The sequence below is a fragment of the Barbus barbus genome (assembly GCF_936440315.1).
Source record: "Barbus barbus genome assembly, chromosome: 15".
NCBI classification, from domain to species: domain Eukaryota; kingdom Metazoa; phylum Chordata; class Actinopteri; order Cypriniformes; family Cyprinidae; genus Barbus; species Barbus barbus.
The window spans coordinates 10,137,498-10,155,281 of NC_136743.1; the positions used below are offsets into that span (position 1 = coordinate 10,137,498).

The following is a 17,784-nucleotide window of genomic DNA, read 5'->3' on the forward strand; positions in this document are numbered from 1 at the left end:
TCCCCCAGTGCACAGTATTGCCTGTCTAAGAACAGAGTTGGCATAGTTCAGCTCCTGAACAAACAATGGATAAATTAATGTCCCTACAAAATAAAAAGATCTCTGTGACATTTGTAGCCTATATTTTTTCTCTTATTTTTATAAAAAAAAATATTTTATGTTCTTATTTAAAAAAAAAAAAAAATTACAATAGGCCTACATTTTTTTAAAACATACAGTCCCCTACAGTTTCACTAATGGATCATTAAACAGTTTTCCTTACTATTTACTTCTTAGTAGTTTTTCTTTTCTAGTATAGTCACTATCTCAGTGACAAGTAACTATTGCTCTATTGGCAGTGACCTTTTTTATTATTATTCTAAGTTGGCCTGTGCTTCAGATTTCACTTCCTAAAATATCCTATTTCAGTTTACCAAACCTATTTATGATGAGATCTAATTTGTGCCAGTTGCCAGAACCCAATGAATACTCATACTACCTTTCAAACGATTAGGATCTGTAAGAATTTAATTTTATATTTTTAAAGTAAATTAATCGCCTACTTTTATTATGCAAGGATGTTGTCAAATTTAGATTTCTATTTCAAATAAATGCTGTTGAAATACTGAAAAAAAAAAATTATGGTTTTCATTAAAAAAATAGAAATAGTAAGGAATACTTGAGCACCAAATCAGCATGATATAAAAAATAATTATTTTAAATGAACGTTCACAATATTATTTTTGATTGCATTTTTGATTTAAAAAAATGGAGTCTTGATGAGCAAAAAAACTAATAACGTTACTGATTACAAAATTAAATGGTAATGTAGGCTACTAGTAAAATTTAAATAGGTGGGTTTATCAACAACAGCCAGAAATTACATCTAAAACTCGGATGCCCATAGTATTCACACACACACACACACACACACACACACACACACACACATACATACATATACATATATGTAATTGAATAAATAGTATTTCATGAATAGGTTCAGAATTCTAGTTCCTGGCATTGACAAGAAAGACTATGTCACGATTTAATTATTTACTAAAAAGTAGCAATAACATATAAATGATATATTGATATTTTATGGAATAAATGTTCAGGCGACTTGCCATACGTTGTAACATTCATTGTATAATTTAGCTTAAAAATATACGAAAAATCAGTAAATACTGTATGGGTCCTTTAAATACTCACTGCACACAAGTACTTCTCCAGTTCCAGAGCAGCTGGACGAGAATGAATGGCACACCCGGATGGCGGAAGTTGCGCTGTACTATGAGGCTTATGGACACATTTGTATATACTCTTACGGCGTAAAGTTACTCGTACAGTAAAAGACCTCGCCTGGTTACATTGCAAGGTTAAACAGAAGAGGAAGAGCGGATGAATTAGGCTTTGGTGTTTGAGATTACTGCGCTGCTGAAGGTAAGACGATGAGCCTGGGATCAGCAGCACAGAAACACAGCTTGACAACACTCGGGACCTCTACAAACTTGACTTTTGCCATCAAGAAGTATCATAATACTCATTTTAATCACAAACAGATGCAGTGTACCACAAAGCAAGCAATGTTTACATCTTTTGCAAACGACGAGCAGCGCTAATCAGATGTTTCATGTCTTTCCTGTCGTTATCACTTGATTGTTGACGTTTTATCTGCATTTTATTGCATTTGATTTTGCTGCGCACACTGCGTTTGTGTTTGAAGATGGTGGGTCGAGGAAGGTGTCTATATATGAACACATGGACTGCGCTGTAAATAATGTATGAAGATGGCCGTATTAGATGTCAAAACGATGATGAGATGTGGAAAGGGTCTCTTTAGGAACGAAAGTCACAGAGACTGAAGGCCGCGTGGGAAGATCTGAAGTGAAGGCAGGTGTATGTTCCTCACCTGCGCCAAAGGGGGGAAGTAAAGTGACAGGCCCAAATACTCTATATATTACTTCGGCCCATAAAACAGTTTTTAAATTAATAGTGCGGACAAAAATGACTGATTTCTCGAAAACAACACCGTTTTTGTTCACAATGAGAGTATATAATGACCACAGGCTGTCACGCTCCAAAAGATGTCCCATATATACATTAAAAATGACTAAAAATATTTTGTCTAATTTATCAAAAGTGGCATTAAAGGCATAATGTTACAAACTTTTGAACTGTGTATTCATAAAAGAAAAAATGTATTAGATTAGATTAGATTCAACTTTATTGTCATTATGCGGAGTACACGTACAGAGCTAATGAAATGCAGTTAGCATCTAACCAGAAGTGCAAGAATATAGTGTTTTATATACATATAAGTGCATAGTAAGTGAAGATATGATTTACAGAATGTACAGTGGAATTGCTATATACAGTATTGAGCAGAGTATATTTTGCTATATATAGTATTGAGCAGAGTATATACAGAATATAAATAGGAATGCAATGTAGGGATTGTATGTACATTATGAACAGAGCAATGTAGGATTATATATACACATTATCAACAGCAGAAACGTGAGAACAGTGGTAATAAATACAGCTGGATGAGTGTGCAAAGTATTGATAAAATAATGTATTCTATGCAAAATAACAGTAGTGCAATATTTTATAGAAATAGTTTACTGTGCTTTGTACGGCTTCTATTATTCGTATTACGGCTTCTACAAAAATATTTGGTAGCACAATTGTTTTCAATACTGATAATAATAAATGTTTCTTGAGCATGAATTCAGCATATTAGAATGATTTCTGAAGAATCATATGACACTGAAGACTGGAGTAATGCCTGTTTTACTGTTTTTTTTGTCAAATAAATGCAGCCGTGCTGAGGTTAAACTACATCTTTTAAAAACTTTTAACCCATTTTTAGCTACAAATAGTTCTTTGTTTACTTAAAGTGAAACCAGATAAGATCCACAGAGTTGCAATTAATATAAAAAAAAATAATAATTGAAGTCAAGATTATGTACAGAAGTGCAATTGAATAAAATACTAAGAAACTGCCAATGCAAAGTCCTTGGTTTGTGCTGGTTCCTCTTTCAATTTCTATGAAATGTCTCTCTCAATCTCTCTGATTACAGATACAGTCATGACTCCCTCAGTGCGCTTACAGGAAATGATCCGAGTCATCCGAAGTGCCCGGACACAAGGTGAGGAGAGAGGCATCATCCAGAGAGAGTGTGCGGATATCCGAGCACAGTTTCGCCAGGGTGACAATGGGGAGCGTTCGCACAGCCTGTCAAAGCTACTCTACGTGCACATGTTGGGCTACCCTGCACACTTCGGCCAGGTGACTGTCCACATGTGTGTGTATAATTGCACTGATGGATAAAGAGGTTTTACATTTTTGCTTATGGATATATATCACATCATACCACCTCATTTATGTCTTGTATGTGCATCCTTCTCCCTCTGTACTTTATATTGTGTTTTTCTTTTTCACCTGTTATATATCTTTATTTTGTGATAACTTTAGTTTTGACTCCTGCAGATGGAGTGTGTACGCCTGATTGCCAGCCCCAGGTACAACGAGAAGCGGATTGGTTACCTGGGAGCCATGATGCTCCTAGATGAGAAACAGGATGCTAGTTTACTGATTACCAACTCAATCAAGAAGTAAATATTTTACATTTAAGCAGAATGCCTTTTATAATTTATTAATATTTTTTATTTAAATGAATAGCTTGCATAAAATTTTTAAACGTAATCACCCTCATGCCATCCAAGGTTTAGATGAGTTTGTTTCTTTAAAACCGATTTGTAGAAATTTGTCATTACATCACTTGTTCTCCAGTGGATCCTCTGCAGTGAATGGGTGCCATCAGAATGAGAGTTCAAACAGCTAAAAAAAGCATCACAATAATCCACAAGACTCCAGTCCTTCAATAATTATGTCTTGTGAAGCAAAAAGCTTTGTGTTTGCGATAAACAAATCCATTATTATGACGTTTTTAACTTAAAACCGCTTTCTCTCTCATTCTGACGGCACCTATTCACTGCAGAGGATCCATTGGTGAGTAAGTAATGTTATGCAAAATTTCTCGAAATCTGTTCCGATGAAGAAACAAATTAATTTATATCTTGATGGCCTAAGTGTGAGTAAGATTTCAGCAAATGTGAACAATCCCTTTAAATATATTTGCTTTTCTATTATATAAACACATTTTCTTTTATTTATTTGCTTTTTTATGTGCTTGTATTCAATGTAATTCAAGTTTTGAATCATTATTCTGACCGGCCATTTTATCTCTGTCGTAGTGACCTTTCCCACAGCAGTCAGTATGTTCAGTCTCTGGCTCTATGCACTCTGGCCTGTATGGGCTCAGCTGAGATGTGTCGAGACCTGGCCCCAGAGATCGAACGGCTCCTCAGGACCTCTAATTCTTATATCAAGAAAAAGGTCAGTTCTTGACATTTTATGTCAATAAACTTGTAGTTTAAGTCGTGTCAGCAGCCAAACTAGCACAATCCTGTTAAATCCTGTTTTTGTGTCTGTGTGCTGTTGATAATGATTAATGCTTTAGGCCACGCTGTGTGCCGTTCACATAATAAGAAAGGTCCCAGAACTTGCAGAGCTGTTTACTCCTTCAGCAAGGACTCTGCTCTCTGAGAAGAACCATGGTTAGTGTTTCTTTTTGCAACCTATGCATAAACATAAAAAGTTTGTATTCCGTGCAGTGTTTTTAATATGCTTTTTTAATAATTGCCTGACTGTTTCCACAGGGGTTTTGCATGGGGCTGTAGTTCTTATCACTGAATTGTGTGAGCATAGTCCTGACACTCTTGATCGGTTCCGCAAGGTAATTCAAGTGAATTCTCTCTAAAACATTTACTTTTAACTTCTCAGCTATACAGACTTTTTTCTTCCCATTTTATTAGGCTGTTCCTGAGCTGGTTCAGATTATGAAAGGTCTTGTGACATCCAGTTATTCTCCTGAGCACAATGTAGCTGGTATCAGCGACCCTTTTCTACAGGTCTGTTGGCTACAGTCAAATTCAATATTACTTACTTTTTTTTTTTAGGGTACAACATAATTTCTACATTTTATAGTAAACTCTATGAATGTTATGATTTTATTGGTCTCTTTCTGTCCCTCAGGTTCGCATTCTTAGATTGCTAAGAATCCTGGGTCACAATAATGACACTGCTAGTGATGCCATGAATGACTTGTTGGCACAGGTACAGCAGAATAAACACATCCTGTGTAATGTAGTTATGTATATTTAAAGCAGAGTTTATAATGCTTGATCTTGGTGATTCTGATGCACAGGTGGCTACAAATACAGACAGCAGTAAGACTGCAGGCAGTGCTGTGCTATATGAAACAGTCCTAACTATCATGGACATCAACTCAGAGAGCGGGCTTAGGGTTGGTCACAATTCAATTTAATATTCAATTTTATGTTGAGTGGGGTTTGATTTAAACGGGAGCACTGACTGGCGTTTCTATAGTTTATTTCAGGTCTTTAAATGCATCTAATTTTTGTCTTTTAAGGTGCTAGCTGTAAATATTCTTGGCAGATTTCTACTTAATAATGACAGGAATATTCGGTAAGTTCCTACTTTATTTTAAAAGAATTCAAATGTTAAATCTTAATTAAATTAGATCTAACAATTTTATTTTAGAATTTAACACCACATACATATTTTGGTTCACTACTGCTGTGAACCGAATGTACATTCTTGTCATATTTGAGTTGGCTTATAAGAATGTGTTATACATGTTATATAGAGGCAAAAGGTTAGCCAAGATTTTTATTTATTTATTTTTAAAGAAATTACTTTTCAGCCAGCAAGGATGGTTTAAACTGATAAAAAGTGAAAACATTTGTAGACAGTAAAGACATTTATATTTCAAGTTTTATATTTATATTCAAGTTCTTTTGAACTTTCTAGTTATCAGCAAATCCTGAAAAAAAACTGTTTTTGATCAAATAAATGCCGCCTTGGAGAGCATAATAGATTTCTTTCAAAAACATTAAAAACTCTTATTGAACCTAAACTTTTCAACAGTAGTGCATCTTCAGTTTTAGTCAGTGTCCTTTTGGAATAAGTGCAGATCTGTTTCAGAATTTTTATGTAATGATTCAAATCAATTTTGGGTGCCTGTAGTTCACATAGACGTATGTGGACTGCAGTTGCTTTAGATAAAAGATTACGTGTTTTTTTTTATATTTCAGATATAATGCAAGTATAATGTAAATTTAGAACAGGAAATATAAATTGTAAATTCATTTTCACAACCCTCACTACAGTACGCTCTCATTTTCTGTCTCATCTCATCCATTACAGCTACATTTCAATGACATCGCTCCAGAAGATTGTACAGACGGACCACAATGCAGTGCAGCGGCACAGAGGCACCATTGTGGACTGTCTGAGAGATCAAGACACCTCAGTGAAACGGTACTGTAAGTTCTAAAAAGTGAAGATGCATAGAAATTAAAGACGTACAAATGGTTGTGTAATTACAGTTATTCATTCTGCTCTTTTTCTTTTGCAGTCGTGCATTGGATCTGTCACTTGCCCTTGTGTCTGCCGTGAACGTTCGCTCAATGATGAAAGAGCTCCTCATTTTTCTTTCAGTCTGTCCCCCAGAGCTTCGATCTCAAACCACTTCTGGCATCTTCAACGCTGCTGAAAGGTATCATCAATCCTTTGTACTTCATATCTACGTGTTAGTTTCATTCATTATGTCTATGTGTCTGTGGCTCAGCCCTGTTCATTTGTTAATGTTTCTCTCCTATTGAACACTCACATCTGAGCAAGCACCTCTCATACGTTTGCTCTCATATAGGACAATGTCCAGTGAGTTGGTTTCTGTAAGGCATGCCTACGTTTAATGTACATTTCCATCATTTGCTTAACTAGCAGTGTCTGTGTAAGCTAATTAAAATTTGCTACGTAGTAACGTTCAGCTCACTAACCACTGGTCTGCCCAATCTAAAACACATAATGCTGATATATTGCTTTTTTTGTGTTCTGTGTTAACTTGTCTATTTTTGTATATGTGGCAAGTCACAGGCAATGAATAGCACTTGTCTTTGTGTCTTGGTCAGGTATTCCCCTTCTAAGCGCTGGCACATTGATACCATCCTGCATGTACTCACCAAGGTAAATAGCCACTAGTGATGTTACATTTGTGAACGAATCGTTCTTTTTGAACGAATCTTTTTGCACTTTGAACAATTTACTTATTTTTATTTACAATTCAGTTTTCATTACAATGTAAAGTGTAAATTTCTTTCTTTGCTGCAAATATGCCAAACTACACGAGCCGAGCTCGTTCAACAACTGGTTCTTTTCATTCACGAACGGTTGTTACTGTACGAACATGCCCATCACTGACAAGAGTTGCTGTTTTCAGTCTGAACGAGAGAGAGATGTCATTCGTGAACGAATTAAATGAACTGGTGCGTGCCGTTCGAGGTCGGTCGTTTGAGTCCGTCTCGTTCAGCAATCGGCAGAAAGTGGATGCAAAGCGCAGTTACTGTGCACATACACTTGTTTATATAGTCATATTTAACATACAGAACATAACTCCACGACACGTTAACATCCCAGATTTATGAACGTATTAACGTCTGACCAAACAATTAAAAATGTTAATTATGCAAGATGTTTTGGTCATCTGAACCATTTATTTAGACTTATTTAATGAGTAGATTAGGCACACATTTTAATAAAGCCAAATCAGTTTTTTGTAACAAGTACAGTACGTTCGTTGACTTAAAGGGATACTCTACCCCAAAATGAAAATTTTGTCAATATTCACTTACCCCCATGTCGTTCCAAACCCGTAAAAGCTTCATTTGTCCTCGGAACACAATTTAAGATATTTTGGATGAAAACCGGGAGGCTTGTGACTGTCCCATTGACTGCATAGTAAATTGCACTGTCAAGGTCCATAAAAGTATTAAAAAACTTCATCAAAATAGTCCATCTGCCATCAGTGGTTCAATCTGAATTTTATGAAGCGATAAGAATACTTTTTGTAAACCGCGATTCAATTAGAGGTAGGAGTTTATATGAATGTATGTCTGAGGGGAACTGTCTTTAGAAAAGTTTAGATGGTATTTTTGGTGGCAGCGGAAACCAAGGAAACGCTTAAAGCGCCACCTGCTGGCAGAGAGTGAATCTGCGTCTCATTCAGCTCGTCGTCTTTCATTTCATGCCGATATTTTTTTATGTATACAGTAGTTTCACAAAACTCAAGTCAGACCATTCTGTTTTTGCTTCAAATTTCGAAATTATACGATCTAATTTAGATTAAAAGATTTTAGATTAAAAACTGCTCATGTTGCATGTTTGCAGCATCTTTGTTTGGATCATGATTAAAATGCAGTGGTTGCCTCTAATTTTAAATGGAAAGAGTACAGACAAAGCCTTATTTTGTTTATGAAGTGATTTATTTTATTTGTGTTGCTTATTTATTTGATTTGGAGCTTGTTTTAAAATTTAAATTTTATTTTATTTAGCCTATATTTACATTTATATTTACATTTTGTTATTTAGTAGAGGCTTTTATCCAAAGCGACTTACAAATGAGGACAATAGAAGCAATCAAAACCAACAAAAGTGCTATATTAGTATCTTATTATAGTGTTATATTTCAATTTCACAAAGAAACGTGCAGCATATTGTCCAAGCAATAATAAAAGGACACATTTAATTTATAATTTATCTTAAAAAATAAAAATAAAATAAATCGTGAATCAAATCAAATCGTGATTTGAGTGAATTTTTACATCCCTAAAGTAAATGGTAATTTTTAAATGCCAAGATGCAAAAAGCATTATAAAAGTGGTAGATATGATTGGTGTGCATCATTTTGTCTTCTAAAGCCATAATATTGTTTGGTAAAATCTCCTGAAACTCACTTTCATGTTTCTCAGAAAATGTACGTAGCCCCGCACATAACATGCAGACTAAAGGTTATTTGTCATAGCCACAAATTAGGAAATAGTTACCACAAATTAAGAATTTGTTCCCTCCTTTCAATCGTGGCCACAAATTAAAAATTTGTTCTCATGACTTATTAATTAGCTCCCTTGTTTTATTAAACTATGGGCGCATTTTACTAATTCAAGAGAAACTAATTAATACAACATGATTTACCAAAACAAGGGAACAAATTAGTACAGTGTGTCCACGATTTAATTAAAACAAGGAAACGTTGTGGGAGTCATGTTCAGGGCTCTATAAAAATGAGTTTGAACAACATGAGAGAATCAATCATTTAAATTTAAGTGATGTACACTTCTCTCAGGCAGGGGGCGATGTAAGGGATGAGACTGTGCCCAATCTAATCCAACTCATCACTACTGCATCTGAGCTCCACTGTTACACTGTTCACAAACTCTATAGAGCACTTGTAAAAGATATTGCTCAGGTAAGGATATGTTTCTTTGCTTATAAGTCTGTAAACAATGTGTTTTGACCATTGAGCATATTTGGGCCATGAATACAGCATTTTTAGGAATTTGAATTTCACTATTTTGAATGCAAGAATATGTCCCGTTTGAAAAGTCGTTTTTCAAGCATTTTGATTTATATGTGCCCTTTGTAAGTGCTTGTGTGTAATAGACTGTTTATCTTCATAGCAATCCTTGGTCCAAGTTGCGTGTTGGTGTATAGGAGAGTATGGAGACCTGCTGCTGAAGGGCGAGTGTGAGGAGATTGAGCCTGTGCAGGTAAACAGAAATGAAGATTATATAGAAAAGTACATAGAAAGCATTTGTGGAGCACCAATCAGTGTCAGAATAGAATCAGAATGAATCTGGTAGATAAATTGATACATAGACCCCCGGTTTCACAGACAAGGCTTAAGCCTAGTCCTAGACTAAAATGTAAGTCTGAGCTGTTTCAACTGAAATAAACTTGCACTGACTGATCTTAAAATATATCAGTGCCTTTGTTTTGTCTCAAGATGGACCCCAGTAATGTTTTTTCTAAGCATGTTTATAAAAGTTGCCCACTGCTCCGGGTGTATGTTCACTACTGTGTGTACACTTGGATGGGTTAAATGCAGAGCACAAATTCCGAATATGGGTCACCATACTTGGCCACACACCACTTCTCTTTCCCTTTTCCCCTTTAAATGTCCTAATTGAACTATGGCCTAATCCTGGCTTAGTCTAAACCCTGTTTGTAAAACCGGGCCATAGTGTTGTTAGTCACTTATGGAAAATTATTCAAAAATGACCATAGTAGTGCCGAGTTGTTCTCATTTCGGTTTATGTTGAGTATCATGTAAATAAATACCAGTGTACATGAATATACTAGTTATTGTGGTAGGGCTGAGGGTTACATGCTTTACTTCTGCATGTAAAGTTTAATAGTTACTAGTAGTTTGTCAGCAAGATAAACCCCATCTGGGAAGTTGTCTCGCAAACCTATTTAATTATAATAATTTATTCTTGAAATTAACCAGTCAGATTTAAAATATATATATATATTTTTGCACTTCTTAGACTATAGTATGAAATTACTATGGTACTAATATCTGATGCCACTCCTGTACCACCACAGTACTTGTTTTGTAAGGGGCAACTAAATTGAGTTTTGGGCCTTTCCTGTCGCTAGATTACTGAGGATGACGTCCTGGATGCCTTGGAAACGGTTCTACAGTCTCACATGTCTTCGCCGGCAACCAGAGGCTTCGCACTCACTGCTACCATGAAGCTGAGCACTCGTATCACAGACAATGTCGAGTGAGACACGCTTTTGTGAAATACTGGCTCGCAGGGGTGCCGCTATGGCACCCTGAATATCATTGACACCCAGCCCTGGTGTATAGCTAAAAAAAAAAATTATAAGGGCTGAAAACTATTATAGTATCAAATACGTACATCCCTAGAAAAAAATCACTCACACAAACATATGTTATTTGTACTTTGTATAGATTCTGTAGTCTGTATGGTCTTACATCTTTTTCATCTTTGTTTTTCTCTCAATCAGCCGAATCAGAAGTATTGTCAGTATTTACGGCAGCTGCATTGACTTGGAACTTCAGCAGAGAGCAGTTGAATATAATGCACTCTTCAAGAAATATGACCACATGAGGTACCGCTGTGTGTTTTCATAGCGTATTATTGTTTATTAAAAAACATCATGCATGAATGGTGCTGCTCTTCATTGTCTTCCTCTCAGAGCTGCGGTATTGGAGAGAATGCCTGTGATGGACAAGAACTCACCTGGCCACACTAATGGAGATACATCAGGAGAGATTAAAGAGCCTGACACATCCAAACCCAAACCAGTTGAAGTTGGTTTGCTCTCAGAACCAGCAAGCCAGGTAATTATTACAGGATATTGTATTTAGACAGAACTGTCAAACAATAGTTAAATCTTTTTTTGTATTTACACTTCTATTAGGTGTGTGACCTTTTGGATCTCTTGGGTGGGACAGACTCACCTCTTCAGCCCAGCCCTGCCCCAACCAGCACTCAAACAACTACCTCTAGCGCAGATCTTCTCGACCTGCTGGGAGGACTGGAGCCGACACCAGGTGAGAACATGGATACCTAATCAACTCACCATTCATCCTGCTCCATCTGACCTATTTTTCCTGAAAGATATACATGTTTGGGATCATAAAGATAAAAAAACTATGCATTAAATAAAAAAAACAATGGCACTAAAGAAGACCTTTACAGTGGACATTTACTGTCTCTTATCAAAGAATCCTGGAAAAAATGTATCATTGTTTCCACAAAAATATTAAGCAGAAATGCAGAAACATTGCTGTGTTTATGTGCATGTAGTTCCCACTGTGTCAGTCTACGAGAAGAATGGATTGAGCCTGAAGATCCAATGTGACAAACAAACAGAAACCGAGGTCGTGGTCAACCTTATTTCCTCTAACTCTACTCAGAATGACATCACCAACTTCACTCTACAAGCAGCAGTACCAAAGGTCTGTACCCGCTCCATTTTTAAACTTGGCTCTGTTTTTGCACACACAAGTAGTAGATATTAATTTCAGCAGCCATATTAACAGGTTACAGCATTCACACCATTTACGAATATTATTTCTTCCCTGAACCCTTGTTTTTTTGCTTCATGCAGCACTCTGTGTAGATTAATTACTATATTGATGTAATGTGGTTCTCCACTACATGTACATTAAGTTTCACAATAAATAAGTTTCAAATACCTTTAATTTTATAATTTATGCCATGTATTAAAATGAAGTACCTGTTATTGTCCAGTTCCCTTCAGTTGATTGCATTATAGCTTTGAAGATTTTTTTTTTCTGTTAAAAACCCCACTATTTTTATGACTTAAGATGATCTTTATTATCCTTATTTGAAAAATGGGTGTTTTATTTGATTATTAATTATTTTTAATTTGCTTTAAACATTTGCTTTTAACATTCAAACACCCTGTAAAAATGCTAAATGTTTTGTGTAAAGCAGGCCTTACTATTTCTATTTTATTAAATTTCTCACAAAATAAGTACATTTAAAAAAATCTATTTACACATTTAACTTGAGAAAGAAATGATATAATTCAGAAGCATTTGGATGCTGTCATCTCCTAAAACAATAATATATCCCTCTTTAGAGTGTTCAGCTGCAAATGAAGGCTCCGAGTGGAAATGTAATTCCAGCACGTGGCCTTGGTCAAGTCACACAGACTGTTTTACTTAACAACCCTAACAAGGCAAGTCCACCCTGCTTTAGTTTTGTCCAGCTGTCTTTCTTACTAAACTTACCAGCACTATTTATGCACAAGCTTGACTGTACTTTTTTATCCCCCCGCCCCCCCCGCCCTACAGGTCAGCCTTAAGATGAGGATCCGTGTGTCTTACTCAAATCAGGGTGCAGTGCATCAGGACACAGTACAAATTGACTCCTTTCCTAGTGCAGCCTGTCAGCCATCAATCAGCCCTTTGTGACAGACCTACACACGTCCAGAATCTCCATGACTGTCTTTCCTATAAAGATGGAGGTCTATGGAAATAGGCAGCTGTCTGTCAACCTCTCTATTATGGACTAAACGCTGTCCTAGCACAGATTTGATACAACAGGTTTTTATGAAGTGTTTTCTTGGTTTGAATTGTCTAGAACAAAGTGTGGTTTCATGTGCTGTCATTACTGCACAAGATTAAACCGTCAAACTAATGTAAACTATCACTGGATAAGATCCTTTGTGAACTGTCACTAAATAAGTTGAATTACTGATATCCTTCATGTGTATCTCCATAACTGATTATTCAGATACTTTCTGGGAACGAACACGAGGTGTGAGGTCATTTGAGCCCCATTTGCCTCACTGTTATCAAAGCCTTTCTCGTCAGTTTTGTTGGTTTATCTTTTCCTTTCTCAGGATATTCCTAGAGCACCACTGTATCATTATATTGACAGTGAATGTGACCTTACCATCTCACATATTTACAATGTCTGATTCATAATTCACAGCCTCATTGTGTGTGTGAAACCACAGATATCCATTGTTTATTCTTCTTTCATCCAAACAAAATACAATAAATAATATATACGGTATAATGCACTGCGTTCAAGAAATGAGTTTTAGGAAGATAGTGGTTTAGTAAGCATCTCTTTTAGGATACAATATCACGTATTGTATGTGCAAGAGCCAGGGTTATTATAATTATACTAAAAACACTTGTTCCTTTAAATAAATTTACCTGAAATAAAATATTTTAAATTTAACTTGAACCAGTTGCCATAGCAACACTTCATAATTTCTTTTGTTGAACTTGATATGAAAATGAATAGACATTTAAAAAGAAAACCCCACAAATGACAGACATAAAGTAATTAAATGAAATCTGTATTTTTTTTAAACATTAATAAATAGTACAAAACTAAATAACACTGTCAAGATCTGGATGAGGAGTTGAATTATTTTTTTTTTAAAGCAAGATAATGCGAACTAATTTTCTTTATGAGCCCTTATAAGGGAGCAGTTACACCTTAAAACTTAAGCAAATGTGTTTTTAAGTGCACAATTCTAAACAAACTTCAACATGAACTAGCATTTAAGTTGTAAACTGTTCAGAATGCATCTGCACGTGTTAACTCAAGCAGATGTGATCATACGAACATGATTCAGACAGTGATTTATGCAAAGCCAAATGTACACTTTTGGCTTTCACCACCAGAGCCTCCTGGCAAATCGTTTTGACGTACATGATAACACAGATTTCTTCTACAGGTCCTTCTCAAAAAATTAGCATATTGTGATAAAGCTCATTATTTTCTGTAATGTACTGATAAACATTAGACTTTCATATATTTTAGATTCATTACACACAACTGAAGTAGTTCAAGCCTTTTATTGTTTTAATATTGATGATTTTGGCATACAGCTCATGAAAACCCAAAATTCCTATCTCAAAAAATTAGCATATCATGAAAAGGTTCTCTAAACGAGCTATTAACCTAATCATCTGAATCAACTAATTAACTCTAAACACCTGCAAAAGATTCCTGAGGCTTTTAAAAACTCCCAGCCTGGTTCATTACTCAAAACCGCAATCATGGGTAAGACTGCCGACCTGACTGCTTTAATCTCGAAAAATTAGCATATTTCATCCGACCAATAAAAGAAAAGTGTTTTTAATACAAAAAAAGTCAACCTTCAAATAATTATGTTCAGTTATGCACTCAATACTTGGTCGGGAATCCTTTCGCTGTTTGTTTTGCAGAAATGACCAAGTAGAGGTAACTGCAGGCTGGAGCAATGGGCGTGCCGTAAGGTCGGAAAGGAATGGGGCGTGCCGTAAGGTCTTTACAATTGGACGCATAAAAGCATCCTGATCCGCACAAAAGCGAGCCATAAACTTAATCACTATTGGCCAACAAATAATTATACAAGACCAAATACATTTCTTTCACTGTAAAAATAGCAATAATGATATTGAGAATACATTCAAAAGTACGTTACCTTAGAAACCTTCTGTATGGCGCGGATTACATGACGTCATCACCACCGCGACTTTTTTAGGATCAATCATTAAAAAACATTCATACTGTTTGTGATAAATGCACTTTTTGTAACACAACATTTGAAGATATTGAACATTTGTTTTTGTTTTGCCCTTTTTCTATTTCTTTTTGGACTGACTTTAAAATAGATATGACAAACAAATGTGTCTTAATTTAGAACCTCATGACATTTTACTTTGTTTCCAAAACCCATATTTTTCTGAAAAACAAAATTACATAATTAAATTATTTTGGCAAAGTTTTATATTCATAAGACAAAAATAACTCAAAAGAAACCCTCCTATATTACCTTTTATAACACTGATCTCACAGTATACTTTGAAACCATTTCAAACGTGAGATCACAAAACAAAAAGTTTCTGAAAATATCTATAACTCTTGATATGAACTTTTATTTTTGTATTTATTTGCAATGTTCATTTTATACTTCAGTTGTTATTGTTATTCTCTGGTTTACACATTTTGAGCTGTATTTACAACGTATTCATCTTGTTTTTTATTGCATTATACTTGAAATGTCTGTACATGAACTAAATAATCAAATCATTAAAAACAAATTATTTTAAAGATAAAAATGTCTCCTGACACTATTAAAGTCATACTAGTTTTGTACTTTCATTTTAAGTACATACAAACTAAAAGTAAATGTTATTTTTATAATAATGGTACAGCAAATGTTGCTGTATAAAGGCATACATATACGTATGTTTGATCAAACACTCACCATATAATTATAAAATGAAGTAAAAACGAACACCATTTTATCCAAAAAACATTTTGTTGTCATCTTTACAATTAATTTTTTGAAACGTCAATTGAATTTGTCATCAAAGGCTTGTGTTCCAAGTCAAAACTCATTCCTTCACTGATTCATACTGTAGTAGCAGTCCATAGAACAGAAGCCATCAAACTCTTTGTCTGAATAGAACGCAGTGAAGACCCCCTTCTTTCCACTGCCGCAATATCCAGTGGTGTTTTTGTAGAGGAATCCACAGGCATCACACCTGGTGAGCTTAAACTCCACCCTATATTCCTCCCTCACATCTGGATTGACTGACTTCCAGTCAACGATACCTACAAGATAAAAGAAAAAATATATTTTTAATGCAAAAAATGAATTTAAGATATTAGCTTAACTTGTTCATTTCATAAAGTAATACTTATACATACTGTCCAGCCAGACAAAGTGAGCTTTTTTAAGAAAACCTGGATGGTGGACTGTTTCATTAAACTTTTTTGCACACTAGTGACAGAGTGTGAAAGGCTTTGTCTCCTTCTTCATAAACAACATCAAGAAGAATGTGACTGAGGATTTTTATTAAATATTTTTAAGTTATATTTCAAACTGTTTAACATACCAGTTTTGACTTCACATGGGCCTTCAACCTCAGCATCTTTCCTGTCCCTTTTCCAATCTGTAGGAGACCTAGAGAGAGAGAGAGAGAGAAAGAGAGAAAGAGAGAAAGAAAGAAAGAAAGAAAGAAAGAGAGAGAGAGAAATTACAAAATGCTAAAATGTCATTACTTTAAATTGATATTAGAATTAGAATTTACCCTGAGTCTTCAAGTAGCAGTACACTCCACCATTTCTTTATTCTTGACATGTTAGTCTTGAAAAAAAAAAATACTACAATGTTTAAAATTATGTTTTTATACTGGCTTGTAAAACAAATGTGTTGAACAACGATCTGAAGACTCACCTCTGAAAAGTCAAAAGCCACCCCCAGAGAAATGTACAGGCCATACTGAAATTCAAAGGCTACTTGTTTAGGCCTTTTTTTTATTTGGTTTCTAAATTAAACTGATTTTACTGTCCAAACTCACCATGAGCACAAAGACTCCAAAATTATTGGAGAAATGCTGCATTGGAATCTCCTGGATTAGGTTTGCAAGCAAATCAAGAAATGGAAAAAAGCAAGCAAGCAGTGGAAGCAGTGAAAGTGCTTGCTTTTTCTGCATTCCAAGTGGCAGTCAAAGATGATCAAATCTATAAGAATAATAAACAAAAAAAAAAACATTTAAAATAGGAAAATTCATATATAAAGCAAAACATGTTTGACATAAGTTTCCAATTATGATATGTAACATCACCGTTCACATTATTATCTATAACCTTAAGTTATCTGTAAGGTAACAGGCATGCATATCACAACTGAACTTATACTTACGTTCATGACGAACCGCGCGAAGTCTGTGGCTTTGCAAATTACTATGTATCTTGTGTATTTCAGGTCTAAAAACTCTTGATTGCACAAAACGGACATCGATATAAATTGCCGACTCTGAAGTCTTCAATGCAAACGCAGTCATTGCTTCGTCTCACTGTAATATGTGTCTGTCAATAAAAATTAAATAATTACCAAAGCTGAAAGATCTAACGCAAAGAAAACAACAAGTTATGATATGGTATAGACCAACCAAAATTTTGCTGATCCAAACTTTGTCTTTATCTTCTTTGATTATTCTGATGCAATAGAAGTAAGTGAAGCCTTGAAAGTTGATGCAAAAACACATTTCTACAGGTGTCCCAATCTGCCAACACCCTGGAACAGCCTGTGTTAATAAGTAAATGTTATTTTAAAATTGGTCAGTTTGCTGTTTCATTCACTGGACTTAAACTACTTATTTCAATAAAACTACAAGATGGATATGTTCTAAAACTTGATTGGTAGTGTAATTTAATGTAAAAAGTTATAATCAGTAACTATTAATGACTAACCAGATTTGTGTAATTTTTATTAAAATTAGTTTGGTCTAACATTTATTTTGTGTATTCAGAACTGAAAGTACTGGCACCTAACGCAGCTGTGCTCACTAGCAT

General features: G+C 35.1%; 1 protein-coding gene across 1 annotated transcript; it reads left to right on the plus strand.

Annotated features, from left to right (window-relative positions):
• The first annotated feature begins 1,192 nt into the window (after nucleotides 1-1,192).
• Nucleotides 1,193-13,816, plus strand: LOC306880883 (AP-1 complex subunit gamma-1-like). The gene is made up of 22 exons (XM_079434683.1): nucleotides 1,193-1,422; nucleotides 3,066-3,274; nucleotides 3,476-3,600; nucleotides 4,243-4,384; nucleotides 4,509-4,605; nucleotides 4,708-4,784; nucleotides 4,864-4,959; nucleotides 5,084-5,164; nucleotides 5,256-5,354; nucleotides 5,481-5,536; nucleotides 6,278-6,391; nucleotides 6,489-6,629; nucleotides 7,045-7,099; nucleotides 9,255-9,377; nucleotides 9,589-9,678; nucleotides 10,571-10,698; nucleotides 10,946-11,050; nucleotides 11,138-11,282; nucleotides 11,363-11,495; nucleotides 11,752-11,903; nucleotides 12,554-12,652; nucleotides 12,768-13,816. Exons 2-22 carry the CDS (start codon nucleotides 3,074-3,076, stop codon nucleotides 12,885-12,887), a joined length of 2,379 nt encoding a protein of 792 aa, XP_079290809.1. The 5' UTR covers nucleotides 1,193-1,422; nucleotides 3,066-3,073; the 3' UTR covers nucleotides 12,888-13,816.
• Nucleotides 13,817-17,784: the final 3,968 nt, after the last annotated feature.